The 15305-nt window shown below is 42.4% G+C and overlaps 1 protein-coding gene across 1 annotated transcript in view; it reads right to left on the reverse strand.

Moving 5' to 3' along the window:
• The window catches only part of ptch1 (patched 1), a 74680-nt gene that overhangs the window by 27642 nt on the left and 31733 nt on the right, over window positions 1-15305 (reverse strand). The window contains exons 7-12 of the mRNA XM_072434084.1: window positions 14564-14685; window positions 8718-8865; window positions 6345-6476; window positions 5184-5339; window positions 4646-4744; window positions 414-539 (exon numbers count right to left, since the gene is read on the reverse strand). Of these exons, the coding sequence (XP_072290185.1) occupies window positions 414-539; window positions 4646-4744; window positions 5184-5339; window positions 6345-6476; window positions 8718-8865; window positions 14564-14685 (783 nt within the window). The remainder of the gene's footprint in view (window positions 1-413; window positions 540-4645; window positions 4745-5183; window positions 5340-6344; window positions 6477-8717; window positions 8866-14563; window positions 14686-15305) is intronic.

Genomic DNA, 15305 nt, shown 5'->3' on the forward strand with positions numbered 1-15305 from the left:
TTACTGTCACAAGTGCTGAATACAGTTGCCTTTATCTTGTCTGCAGTGAAATGAAGCAAAGGATTATGGGCTATGTAGTTCCTTCATTTTATTAATTATGCAAAAGAGCTTGTAATTTGACAGGCTGCGACAACAGAAGTCTTTGCAAACACAATATCACGGTATTGCGGATCTTGTTGTATCATATCCATATTTAGAACATGTTTGTTAAGTTCTACACACTACAGGTTGTAGGTACACAATAAAACTGTACTTTTTGTTGTTTATATTGTGCGTGTCCAAGTAATTTCCCTTATGGATCAATTTCTAAAAATTGGCAATTCCAAGTATCAAAATGAACTCTTAATATGAATTCTTTGCCTGCATATTGCACAAGTTGTACATGGTGCAGAGCGAGTAAAATACAAGTGTACCTGGAGGGAAAATGCTCGCAGCGCTGGGATGGGGATGAGAGCCGCCATGAAGAAGGCTGTGACGTTACTGATAGAGGTGAGGGCCACACTGGCTCCGGTTCTCTTCAGACACTCCCCGGTCCGATCCTGAGGAAAAACATGACAAATGTTTTTAGATTATGTGCTGTGATCCGATACATGGCCATTTGGGTTAGTTTGTACAAAGGCAATTTACAAGTCACACCTTTTTTCAGTTTTCCCGAGGTGCGACTTATACTCCGGAGCGACTTATATGTGATATTATTAGCACATTCCTCCACTTCCAGAGATGGCGGAGTTGTTTAGAAGTGACACCGAGGAAGAAGCTGTAGCTGAAGGTGTTAAGTTACGTACAGACCGCCGCGGCCTAATCGCGCCCCGACGCAGAATTTGAGCGCGTGTACATTTGAAAGGTTTACGCACCGGACGCACGCAATCGACGCCCCGGCCACTGTACACAGGCATGCGTATGGCACGCTTGAGCTCTCTGCGCACATGCGCAGTAGAAGTGTTGTCGCATGAGCAGTGGAGTTGTTTGTTCCTTGTGTAAAATGGCGAATATCGAGAGGGTTTTTGGTTTTCAAAACTCTCACACGGAGGCGCCGGGCTTGTTTCTGTCTCTGTATTCCACCGTGAATACATTGTACAGCTTCTTTCTCCCACAAACAGCCACAAACAGTCTTTCGTCTTCCATGGTTGACGAGCAAGGAAAAAGTGGCGCTTCTTGGGGAATTCCACGGGGAATACCGGAAATGCGAGGGGCAATACGTACGTACGTATGTCACTGGAGCGTCAGCTCTGATTGGCTGCTGCGGCGGCTGCTACGCTTCAGCTGCCAGAGACCTCAACATATCTGAAAGCGTCGCGTAAGCCGCTTTCGTCGCCTCGGCCGGCTCATACGCGCGCTCAAAGCGCAGAGAGCGTAAAAATACGCACCAATCGTGCAGCAAAAACGAAGAAATCGCGCCGCGGATAACGCACTACGTGCTCGACGCGCGTTTACCATAGACTTTGAATGTAAACTGGACGCTTCGGCCGCGGCGGTGTGGACAAGGCTTTAGCGTTAGCATACGTACACCTATTCACCATGTTCTCTAATCTGTTACTATTTTTAAATTGCATTTCAAGATGAAATGTCTGTTCTTGGTCTTGGATTTTATCAAAGAAATTTCCCCCAAACATACGACTTATACTCCAGTGCGACTTATATAGGTTTTTTTCTTCTCTATTATGCATTTTTCGGCTGGTGCGACTTAAACTCCGAAGCGATTTATAATCCGGAAAATACTGTGTCTATTATTTTATTAAGGATGAGACATGGACTTTACACGCACAACACACTTTACAGAATACAGTATACAAGTGTTTCAACTGATGGGTGAGTACATTTCAAAACTAAATATTCTATCTTTTAAATGTTTTAACCAGCCTTTCAACATTTGCCGAGAATGACCTGAAGACAACTCTCCTGAGAAACCCTGGCTCTTTCTTTTTAATGTGAAGTATTTTTGTATGTGTCTTAGTATGATAAAAGGGAGCTGCAGGGGGAGCTCTAGCCCTAGTTTTGTTTCAAGAAGTTCAATTACATTTTTTATTGATTTAACTTTCTTTTTGTTGTTTTTACTTTCTGGGAGCGGTTTCTCCCCTATGCACAACCGCCGATTATACGGTTGAATTTTATCGTTTGATTATCACACTTGTCTTTTATTCTTTTTGAACAAGTGCTACATGAATAAATAAATAAATAAATAAATAAGACTACGATCTATTGTATGTAAAATCCATTCTTATCACTTTTCTTTTCTTTCACGTGTTTATTTTATGTAGGGCTGCACAGAATAACACAAATTAGTCTGAAACAAATACTTAAAAATTCGTAACCACTTTAAGGATATTGCAGTTCATAATATTTAACTTTGATATGACTCAAATTTGACCCTTCAAAGTTTAAGATGACAAGAAAATGAGGAATGAAGTGCAAAGCCAGCAACCTAAACCAACGTAAACAGTGATTTAAAACGGCGACATATCAAGTATCTAGAAGGCAGACAGCTATGGCACATGCGGCGTTTTGAAATGTGGTTGTTCTTGTGTTGAAGCACCTCAGATGTTTATGACACGACATAAATCATGAATGTACCGGGACACAGTGGGAGGGATCCGCTCGAGTCGTAGAAACTGTCTACAGCAGACTGGCTTTATAGACTTGAAGAGAAAGCAATGAAACCCAATGCTTTTGAGTGTCGCCGACGGCAAATGTATAATACATTAGATTATGTACAATTATCGTAATACTGAGATGATTGACAGTGATTGTGTCGATTCTGGAAGCCCTCAAGTGCTCTCCCGTAATCCCTGCATCTACTTCTGTTTGAAGTACAAAGAAGCAGAAAATACAGGAAGGAGGCTGGTGGGTCTAGTTACTACGTCTTAAGATGAATGAAATCTTTGCGACAAAAGGGACGGATAAAAACACATACGACTAAAAATGCGTAATAATTGTAGTAATTTAAAGACAAGTGGTTGTTGTTAGAAAAGGGCTATGAGATCCAGTCATTATCTGATGATGATAAGCTAGGGTTTACAATCCTCGGACTATCATAAGATAAGATAACCTTTATTTTCCCCACAATGAGGAAATTACAGTGTTGCAACACAGATCAGACAGTAGGAACAAAAGTAATATAATCTTATAATCTTAATAATAACACTCTTATTTACAGCTGTTATATGCGTCAGTAAAAGTATGTGGTTTGGAGCTGAATTCAGACTTTGGAGAAATAAATGTGGAAAGCAAAACTGAATACTGTTAAGTTCTTTGTCATATTACCCAAGCGTATTATAGAATGTGAAGTGGCTTGAGATGAGGCCAGCGCCAATATTACGGTATACATTATATGGTACTTTAATTGAAACAATTCTTCCATTCAAATGTACAGGTTGACTTGATCATGTATAATAAACATGGTCCGTATACTGTACCTAATAGCAATGATCGTGTTCTAATATATTACTGGTCTTGTCTGGATGAATGAGGGATTACACAGAGATTTTTTTTAACGCTACATTATTTTATTATATTTAAATGTTTCATCACTTCAAACTACAATTTCGACATTACCTTGCAGACGATACATCACCACCTCTTGTGTTAATAATATGTGGAGACGTGCTGGACCACACAAGGAGTGTTTGACAGGATAGATCAAGTTTGACTCTGTTAAGGTTTCATCTCAGACACACAAGGGGAGAGGGAGAGAGGGTGAGAGAGAGGGAGAGAGAGAGAGAGAGAGAGAGAGAGGGAGAGAGAGAGAGGATGAGAGAGGCAGGCAGCCGCAGGGACAAAAACAAGCAAAAACATGTCTGTGTTTTCCCCCTCTGGAGATGAAAAGTCACTGTGATCCATGGAGCATAAACACCAACATCAGGATGAGGTGATGGAAGACTTTACACACTCACAAAGCAATGCAAATAAACTGTTTGGTACTAATAGACGTGGTGTCAAACATGTTTACGATTTCGATTAATTGTTTTCTCTTCCTGAATTAATTCTAAATTGAGAGGCCCAAAACACATTTCCCATCAAAAGGGTGAACTCATTACCTATTCAAGACAATATCGAATAGGCCAGCACGTGTGATAATCGATACATATTGCACATTGTATTCTAGAATATTTCATTATTTTTAGGAACCAAATAGATTTTAACAACAGTATTTCTTTGTTACCTGCGCAAATTAAATGTGAAAACACACATTTTAATCTAAAACAGGGAATATGTCAAATATGTTGCATTCTTTTCAGGAAACAAACAACAAAATTGCAGCACTGTCGGAAAATAATTTTGCAATTACACCAAAAAAGCAGCCCATGTTATCGATACTGTATCACCACAATTACAATTATGATTTGAGCTCATCCTTAACATCAAGCAATAAAGCGCATGGATTTTAATAAGATGGAAATTGAACTGAAAACCTTTTTTTTGCCATGCCGCCCACCCATAAGCAGCAGATACTTGTTGTCTGCTATTCTATCTTCAGTAAAAGTTGGGCGTTCGTTCAGATAAGCTCCGAGTGTGTGGCACAGAGTCTGTTTGATGCTGCTTCACAGGCACGGACAGGCTTTGCTTTCGCACATTCCTCCGTGGTGGAGATAAGAGGGAACGGGGATGGCAGACGGGCGGATGGGAGGGCGATGGTGCGACTCCTCACCTCAAACGGGATCCGCTTGTTTTGTCCCGTCTCACTGAAGGCATGGGCCAAGAGGAAGACGTCATCTACCCCCACGCCAAGGGCCAGAAAGGGCAGAACCTAACGCAGACATCAGTGGAAGATTGGTGTAAAAGTAGTTCAGCAGTTAAATCATGAGTCAAAGTATGAATTATGTCATGTCAATAGATGTTTGTTAATGACGATGGACAATAAAGTTTGATTGAAAATATATGTACGTGAAAAAGAAGCTCAAAGGAGTAAAAAGGCAAATAAATTAAGAAAAAACTAAATATAACTGATGCATGTTATTGTGTATTCTTAGTTTATTTAATATAAGTCCACACATTATCTGCTTCATTAAATAATAGTCCATATTATCAATACAAAACAAGTACACGTAGTATAGTACACATTAAGCAAATAGGATGTATTATTGTTATTTGAAAACCAAGACATCAACAGTGTCATGCAGTTAAACATACAAAAATAAATGAATGAGAAAATAAATAAAAAATAAATGAAAGTCCTATGTTTGTACCTGTGTAGTAGCCGCGTTGAAGGAGATGCCCAGGAGGGAGCAGAGTCCAAGTCCGGCCGCCACAGACAGAGTGACCAGCAGGACCCCGGCCAGTCCCACTGCCCCCTGCGATTTAGCACAGTCCCAGCGCAGCATGGTGAGGCACGCATAGGCCAGCTGAAGGGACAGCACACGCTTAAATACTATCAGCAATGAGTAAGAGCCATCAGTTACATTTACTCTGTTAAGTATAACTGAAGAATGTAGCCTTTTCCCGTGTACTGTGTGGTATTTTATTGTCTCTACACATTTTTGTATCTCTCTATTCCAAGTATTTCTCATATTCTAGACAGTTTTAAGTCTATTTTAATTGTTCTTTATTTAGATTTTTGATTACTTACATATATTCTCCTGTTGTTCTTGAATGCTGCTTTGCAACACTGGAATTTCCCTGGAATGTTTTTCTTCTCTTATCTTAAATTATAGTTTTTGTATTAAACCATATTTTACTTAATTATTATTTTGAACAGTAATCTTGAGTAAGTGTTTTTGTTTACTCTTGACAAACTTAAAATAGTCACATTTGAAGTGATTAGAATGTTATAATTGTTTTAACCTTAACCTTATTATAGTTTGGAAAGGTCTGACATAGCACATCATTTAAGGTTTTGTCTGACTGATAAACACTGATTAATAATGATACCACCTGCTTGCCTTCATGTAGATGTTATTGCTTTACCTGGAATGTCCCACCATATAGCATTAAACTTATTTATCTCCGTGGAGACAACAGATAGCACCAACAGGTCTATGGAGAAGTGATAAGATTGTGTGTTTTTCTCATATTTATTTAGCGATAAAAACACCTGAAATTGACCACCGTTTAACATTCCAGGCAAAGCAATAATACCATCCTCCCCACCAGAAAAGGTACATAGTGCACCTCGAATTTTGACCAATTAATTGTCTACTCTTAACAGGACTTTAATAGAGCAATAAAGGAATGCAATAGTTACGCGAGTACACAACAATGCACTGCGATAGTAATACTTATATTTTCATCCGAAGCATTCACGCGAGTAACTACTTAACAAAATTATAATTGTATGACATCATCAAAGGGAGTAATTTATTGATTGTATTGGTATCCATCTATCATATTTAGGATGGGTGGATTCTTACCATGAGAAGGTAACCGCTGGCAACACGGATGACACTAACGTCGGAGAAGGACCTGAGGATGTCTTCCAGAGTGGTGGTGGTGAACGTCAGAACCTTCTGAGACGAGTTCACGGCCACGCTCTTCAGAACGGCCTGCACATGGACGGACAGGAACATTAATATTGGAAACTTCCATTAGGAGTCTTGATCTGACGTTCTCACACGTTCTTACAATATCTCGTAAAACAAAAAGAACACATCAAATTAAAAGCAGAGATGAATCGTTTTTGTGATTTATCTTGGAGCAGTGGTTATTTAGTACACAGGAATAGCAGCAAAAAACAGAACAGAACCAGTGACCTTGACTACCGTATTTTCCGGACAATAAGTCGCCAAAAAATGCATAATAGAGAAGAAAAAACATGTATAAGTTGCACTGGAGTATGAAAAAAGGTTGCAAGTGTAAAAAAAAAAGAAGAAAAAAAGAAAAAATATCACATATAAGTCGCTCCGGAGTTATATACAGTCCTTCATGCTAGGCTCAGGATTCCTATTCCAAGCAAAGATATTATTTTAATTTTATTTTACAGACACACAAAACACAACCACTGGGGACCGACGAGAAATAATAATAACAATGGCACCATATGGTCAAACATAAATAAAGTTACGGCGTACCAAGTCCAACATAAACATCCCATCTCGCCCAAAGAGTTCTAATTTGTCCATTTTCAAGTCAAATCTCAAAGTCATTTTCTCCATATGTCTAATGTCTTTTATAATGTCAGTCCAGTCCTTGATCGGGGCTTGTGTCATCCATTTCCTTGTGATCGCCTTTTTTTCTGCCGCCAAAATGATATTCCAAAGGTATCCATCTATTCTGTCCGTGGCTGGGGTTCTGAGTACATAGGCCCAAGTACATAGTTCTGAAATCTAATTGGATTGTGACATCAAATACAGCCTCCTAAGCAAAGTTAGTCAAAATGGTTTTCAGCAAATGCATTTCCATAATTTTACCTTCTTTACAACAACCAATGCAACCAGTGCGACGTTTCCATGTTTCCAACCCAATACACAATACAGCTAAATCCGAGCATCATCTCACAGAACAGTTCAAGTCAGGGAACCATTGAAATAAGTGCAGCTTTTATGTCTGGGTAAATACAGTGCGCTTTTTAAGTTTTTCCCTTTTTCCTTGAGCCTCAGAGATGAATGGCGGCTCTCGCACACATGCACTCTGCTATCCGAACGCACACAGGGTCATGCCATGTCGAACAGAGGCCGAGGCCCCCAAAACAAAGACCAGATGATGTCACACATGAGCCACCAATGGGGCCACAGCTGGAAAAGTGATTGTGCGTGAACCTTTTCAGTGTGTGTGTGTGTGTGTGTGTGTGTGTCGGAGTGAGAGCGGGAGAGAAGTCCAGCTCTTAATGTATTCCAGACATGTGACTTTGTGGCCTCTCAGAAATGCAGAGAAGAAGCTTTGGCATTTCACCTTGATTATTATAAAAATCATGATCACAATAGATTAGCTCAGAATTTAAATCATACTTTGGTATCGCTTGAAATTACCGTGAAGAGGGAGGAGAGACAATCAGCAAATTGCCAGGGCCAGGATTCAAATCCACAACACTGAGGCTGGCCCAGCATCTGGCATTATGTGCTAAAGATCTAACCCTTTGGCCATCATGCACAACATGAAATCAACATTATCTTTATGAAGGAAAATATTAGTTTTATGTATGTTTTAAATGATTTATGTACAGTAAGATTTGATCAGGGGTCCAAACGTTTTAGGCCAGGACCCCCAAAATAACTATGCAATGCAGAAATAATATCATGTTCAATCATGTTAAAGCCAGTTTAATGTTGTTTGTATGATTGGTTTGTTGTGTTGTTTGACAGAATTCCATTAATATTAAATTATTCATGTATAAATGTCCAATGTTTAATGTTATAGACACACAGAATAAAATATTATAAATAAGTACATACATATAACACTATAAACACTTAGCGAGCCTATAACTATGTGGTCCCTAATCTTAAGTTTTACCAACTGTTGTTCTTTTCACCACACCATTTTTGTAACTGATTGGCGCAATAATTATAACCATGATTAAGAATTAATTGCACATCACTGCAACAACAATTAAAGTAAGGTGTAGAGTGTATATAGTCTACCTTTGTATCTACCTGCGTTGCACCAATGAAATTTCCCCATGTGGGACAATAAAGGAATATCTTATCTTATCTTATAGAAAGGATCCTTTTGAGGTTTTGGGGGTTGCAAAAGGACCTTCTCTTGTTTCCCTGAGGAGTTTGAAAAGGATTTGAAGCATATTCATTTCCTTTTCTGCATGGGTCATTGTGTAGTTGTTTAGTGCTTACCTCAGAGTACTTCCTCTGCCATGCCTCCAGTATAGCTGCGGCCTTCTCCTCGTTCCAGTTGATGTGGGAAACCTGCTCGTAGCCCCGTAAGTGCTCAAACATCTGCTTGGGGGTCATCAGCTGGAACATGGTTTGCAAAGCTTGGGCACTGGAAAGGAAGCCAGACAAGGAGAAATTATAATTGAACTAATTGAACACATCAGGCATGTACAGTAGGCGGTGGAAGATTTAAAAAAAATCCTTCCAATAACATAATTCAGATTCCATTTTTGCAATCCATCAAAAATGTGCTTGTAAATATATTTACTGTGAGGTTCAAGTATTACACAAAAAGTGAACAGACTGTAACATTTAAACACAAACGTGCATGAATATCACTTTGTATTCTTATTTGGAAGTTTACAGCACAAGTTTCTCTTCTCTCTTTTATAGAGACCATTAATTTAATTTTCAAATTTGGCATACCTTCAAAATAACAATTGTATCACCATGTTCATCATCTTCATCTGTCCAGCAGAATTAGGTGACTAACAATTGACAACATAGCCTCTAATCATGCATCACAACCCAACACAGGAAGTGTTGAAAAATTTATAATATCCCAATATCAGTTTTGGAGAAATGTGAAATCAGAATATTGAGAGTCTGTATTTTAAAAAATAACTTCAAAAAGTGAATTCTAAACGGCTGAACACTGTTTTAAACTGCAGACTTCCATCTCTGCAGGACCTGTACGTCTCAAGGGCACTACTGGGACGAGCAGGTCGGATCACAACCGACCCTTCTCACCCTGGACATGGACTATTTGAGCCACTCCCCTCAGGCAGGAGGCCACTCCCCTCAGGCAGGAGGCCACTCCCCTCAGGCAGGAGGCTACGGTCCATCCAGACCAGCCCTCCCGCCACAAGAACAGCATCTTTCTCACCTCGGAGTGCAGACCGAGCAGCTACACACAATCACACGCAAACACAAGCACAAAACACAAAGCCTCTGCAGAGACCAGTGTGTGGATTTGGAAGGATCACCACTACGTACAGTAATTGGGCCTAACTCTCATCTCATTAATGAACCTGTAAAGAGACCTCACATTTAATTCCAGTCATCAAATGTGTGTCGTACTTTAAAATGGTTGTGTATTATTTGTTGCTTTTTTGTTCCAGAATGGGAGATATTGTCATTATGTCCAAAAGTTAAATCCATGAATAATTATCCAAATCATTTATACTACCACTGCATTAATGATCGTGTTTTTTTCTACTTCATGATAACCATTGCTTGGATTTGTACTGTCTGTAATATGATTGACAAACTTCTAAAGAAACAACAGTATGGTTCAGTCACTCTCCATAAAGCAACACCTTTAACACAAAAACAAACCAAATGGGTGAAATGTGTTACCTTGAACCGAGCTTAAATTGAGCCACCAACATTCAGGTTAATGGGCAAACACACACACCTCTCCTCTATCAGATGGATACTATGACATTAAATGTAATCTGAAACCCAGAAATATGTTTTAATACAGGACTATTCTTACAGAACTTTACGTCTCTTGCTAGTGATGTGACAAGATCAAATAAAATTCCCACAAAAATAATCTCTTGGTATTTTTTCCCATGTGTTGGACAAAAAAAATAGTTCACGCTTGTGAGTTACACATCTTGAGAAGCTGTAGTTTTTTAAATAAGATAAGATAAGATAAGATAAGATAAGATATTCCTTTATTGTCCCACATGGGGAAATTTCATTGGTGCAACGCAGGTAGATACAGAGGTAGATACAGAAGAACAGATCACTTATAGGAAGTCTGAAAAACACTTTCAGTAGAAGATCTCCTATAAATAAATAAAAACTCCCATAGACAAATAAATAAATAAATACTATTGCATGTGATCCCGACAGTAATTGCACATGAATATGTGTCACGACAGCACATAGATTGCACATGAATTTCACAGTAATTGCACATGAATTCCAACAGCAATTGCACATATGACAGAATTGCACATCAGTATTAGGTCAGTATTGCGAGTGTTCAGTACTAACAGTTTTTGTTATAAAGTCTGACAGCAGCAGGAAGGAAAGACCTACGGAACCTTTCCTTCACACATCGAGGGTGGATCAGTCTCTCACTGAAGCTGCTCTCCAGAGCGGAGAGAGTGTCCTGCAGGGGGTGACACTCATGGTCCAGCATAGATGTGAATCTAGCCAGGACCCTTCTGTCCCCCACCTCCTGCACCGAGTCCAGAGCACAGCCCAGGACGGAGCTGGACTTCTTGATGACTCTGTCCAGCCTCTTCCTCTCCCTCTCTGTGATGCTGCTGCTCCAGCAGGCCACACCATACAGGAGGGCTGATGCCACCACAGAGTCATAGAAGGTCTTCAGGAGTGGCCCTGTCACTCCAAAAGACCTGAGTCTCCTCAGGAGGTAGAGCCGACTCTGGCTCTTCCTGTACAGTGCGTCTGTGTTATGAGTCCAGTCCAGTTTGTGGTTCAGATGGACACCCAGGTACTTGTATGAGTCCACTCTCTCAATGTCCCGTCCCTGGATGTTCACTGGCGAGGGGGCAGTGGGGTGGCGTCTGCGGAAATCCACCACCATCTCCTTGGTCTTCCCCGCGTTGATGAGGAGGTGGTTCCGCTGACACCAGTCCACAAAGTCCTGCGCGAGTCCCCTGTACTCCGCATCATCGTCGTCCGTGATGAGTCCGATGATGGCAGAGTCGTCAGAGAACTTCTGCAGGACACAGCTGTCCGTGTCATGTCTGAAGTCTGCAGTGTAAAGGGTGAAGAGAAAGGGCGCGAGGACAGTGCCCTGGGGCGCCCCCACACTGCAGGTCCGAGTGTCAGACACACAGTTCCGGGCTCTCACAAACTGGGGTCGGTCTGTGAGGTAGTCCAGGATCCACTCTGCCAGGTCATACTCCACACCAGCCGTCTCCAACTTGTCCCTCAGGAGCAGCGGCTGGATGGTGTTGAAGGCGCTGGAAAGATCGAAGAACAGAATCCTCACAGAGCTGCCAGGCTTTTCCAGGTGAGAGAGAGAGCGGTGCAGCAGGGAGATGACGGCGTCCTCCACTCCGATGCCAGACCGATATGCAAACTGCAGCGGGTCCATGGCTGAGCTCACGGTGGAGCGGAGGTGGTCCAGGACTAGCCGCTCCAGTGTCTTCATCAGGTGGGACGTGAGAGCCACTGGCCTGAAGCTGTTGAGGTCTTTGGGGCGCGGTGTCTTAGGCACAGGTACCAGACAGGAGGTCTTCCAGACCTGTGGTACCACCCTCAGCTTCAGGCTCATGTTGAAGACATGCTCCATAACTCCACACAGTTCATCTGCGCAGGACTTAAGAAGCCTGGGGCTGATGCCATCAGGTCCTGCTGCCTTCCTCACTTTAATCCTCTTCAGCTCACTCCTCACCTGTGCTGCTGTGACAGTCAGTGGTTGGCAGGGGGACCGTGTGCTGGGGGGATGGGTGAGTCCAGGCGAAGTGGGGAGCTGATGGTCCGGGGCAGATAAGCGAAGAGGAACAGATGCAGGGCATTGTCCAGCTGTGGAAGAGGGAGCATGCAGCTGTGCAGGGGGAGGGGCGGGTGACTGATCAAACCTCAAGAAGTGAGCATTTAAATCATTCACCCACTGTAGATCCCCCTCTGTCTGGGCAGGGGGGATTTTGAAGCCCGAGATGGTTTTCAGGCTCCTCCACACTCCCTGAATGTTCTTTTGCTGCAGCTGCTCCTCCATCCTCCTCTTGTAGCCGGCTTCAGCCTGCCTGATCTTCCTCCTCAGCTCCTTCTGCACAGTCCTCAGCTCCTCCTTGTTCCCTGACCTGAAGGCTCTCTTCTTCTCCTTCAGCAGAGCCTTCAGTTCACGGTTAATCCATGGCTTGTTGTTTGGAAAACACCGCACCGTCCGGGAGGGAACAATGTTCTCAAAACAGAAGTTGATGTAGTCCGTGATGCACTCTGTGATGGTGTTGATGTCCTCCCCATGTGGGTCATAAAGCTCAGTCCAGACAGTGGTGCTGAAGCAGTCCCTCAGAGCCTCCTCGCTCTCAGCAGACCACATCCTCACCTCACGGGACACCACAGGCTGCCTGCGCACGATGGGTTCATACACAGGCCTCAGATGTACAAGGTTGTGGTCCGAGCTGCCCAGGGGAGGGAGGGGGGAAGAAGAATAAGCCTCCTTGGTGTTGGCAAAAAACAAGTCCAATGTTCTATTCTCTCTGGTGGGGCAGGTAACATACTGGGTGTATGTTGGTAGAACAGAAGAGGGAGAAGCGTGGTTAAAGTCACCAGAGATGAGGAAGAGAGCCTGTGGATGCTGTGTTTGCAGCCTACAAGTGCAGGAGAGCAGTGCTTCACAAGCATCTTCAGCATTGGCAGACGGGGCCACATAGACTGCGATCAAAATCACATGTGAGAACTCCCGGGGCAGATAGTATGGCCTCATGCCAATAGCCAATAGTTCAATATCCCTGTTACATAGCTGCTCCCTCACTGTGCAGTGTTCGGGTTTGGACCAGCTCGTGTTCACATACACAACCAGACCTCCACCTCTTTTCTTCAAGCATTCTCTCGTTCTGTCCGCCCGCAGCAGATGAAAATTGTCCAAACCTACAATAGAGTCTGGCATTTCTGCTGTTAACCAGGTCTCTGTGAAAATCAAGACGCTGCTGTCCCTATAAATCCTCTGGGACCGCATGAGGCTCGCTATTTCCGTCATTTTATTTTGAAGGGGCCTCACGTTACCCATGACTACGGCGGGAACCGACTTCCTGTTTGTTCCTCTCTTCTCTCGGAGTTTACGTCCAGCCCGTCTGCTTCGTTGCGTTTTCCTTAGGATGTCCGCCGAGATAACGTGACGATCTCCGGGTAAGACGACAGTTCTCCGCAGTTTCATGAGTTCCTCCTTTGTGTAAACGCGGTACGGCGCCGGGCGGGGGGTGGGGCCGGAGCCGGGGGACTCAGAGCCAAGACACATCGCAACGACACGACGAAAACACTCAATCCAGCCGAATAAAGTCAAAACAAGTTAATTTAAAGCGATTCCAGTGCGTGTCCCGATCGTTCGTGAAGTTCCTCTTTCATATAAACGTGTATATAAACGTGTACCGACGACACGCCGTACTTTAGCGCGGCCGGAGGGCGCGGGGGGGGGCTGGTGGGCTCGCTCGGAGCTAGCTCACGTCACAACACAACAAACGCAACGAAAAACGCTCAAATCCAGCCGAAAAAAGTCAAAAACAGTTGAATTAAAAAACTATTCCAGCGCGTGTCCCTATCGTACAGTAAAATAGAAAAAATATACTAACTATATTTACAAAATATAGGAGATAAAGCACAATAAGTGTGAGAAAAAAGAGAGAGCGTTTACACCGGGCTGCCAGCTGTACCAGCGCCTTATGACAACAACAATGACAACAACATGCTAAATAAATTGAATAAAAGATTGTGAACTGGATCACACACTTCCTTTATTATAAATTAAGTAACAATCTTGTCTTGTCTCGATCTTGTGGACCCAATCCTGTTTTTCTTCTCGTCTTGTGGCAATTGTCTTCTGTCCCACCCCTACTTGCTAGCACTTGACTTAAGCGTGCGTCCTTAAATTATCTGTATATTTGGACGAAGCGGTGGGCCTTACAGATCACTGCTGGTCCGAGCTGAGCAGGAACAGCTGGAACTCTAATATTTCACTGGAATCTGCTAATGACTTTAAGATTTACAACACGGGCCGCGCTCACACACCAAGCATGTGCTCTTTCAGGGAGCATGAAGAGAACAGAAAACACAAAGTGGCTCCAGAATAAGCTGCATTTATGAGGCAGAGTGGGGTGTGTTACCTGAGCAGGGGCCCGCTGCCGTTCTTGGTGGTCCCGCCTACGATCAGCTCTTCCTGCCAGTGCATGTACTTCCTGGACAGGCCGTGACAACCGCCGGTCAGGGTGCGAGCAATGTCCAGAGGCTGTGAAGGCAAAGCCAAATGTGTCAGAGGGTTCGATAGAAACTCCTTCTACTGTGGACTTTTTTTGTGATATGCAGATTTGTATACAATGGTAGAGCAACAGAATAAATGGAACAGTGTATTAGAAGCTTTGAGATTGTAGAGTTAACCATTTTCTAATTAAAGGATTTGATCCACAATCTTCCTGATATTCAAACCATGAAAGGATGTATTTAAATCTATATTAGTCTCTTAAAAACACCTTGAACAAAATGCACTTATGTACAACAGAAAGTCTGGGTAATGTAGCTTTCATTTCCTTTTTGATTAACAATAGTCATGCACCATGTGATTGGATAATTCCATTACTTTTTCTATTTTCTCTCTGTTGGCTTAATGTGTGCTGATAGAGAATATACTTTATTTTAGTTTTATGTGGAAAGACCAAGTAATTACAGAGGCATTAACTAAAAAACCAAGACAAATCTGCAGAATGACAGATAAAAGGCTATACCTTTCCACCCCCCAGCTCAGTTTTAAACTATGATTGCAAACCAATTTTCACAAGGAATCTCCAAAATAAAATCCACAAATGTTAAACCTAAGCCATTGAACTTGATTTGCTATATTACAACGAACTC

The sequence above is a fragment of the Eucyclogobius newberryi genome, unplaced genomic scaffold (assembly GCF_026437365.1).
Source record: "Eucyclogobius newberryi isolate DKJ021-1_F unplaced genomic scaffold, fEucNew1.0.hap1 SCAF_6, whole genome shotgun sequence".
In the NCBI taxonomy this organism is placed as follows: domain Eukaryota; kingdom Metazoa; phylum Chordata; class Actinopteri; order Gobiiformes; family Gobiidae; genus Eucyclogobius; species Eucyclogobius newberryi.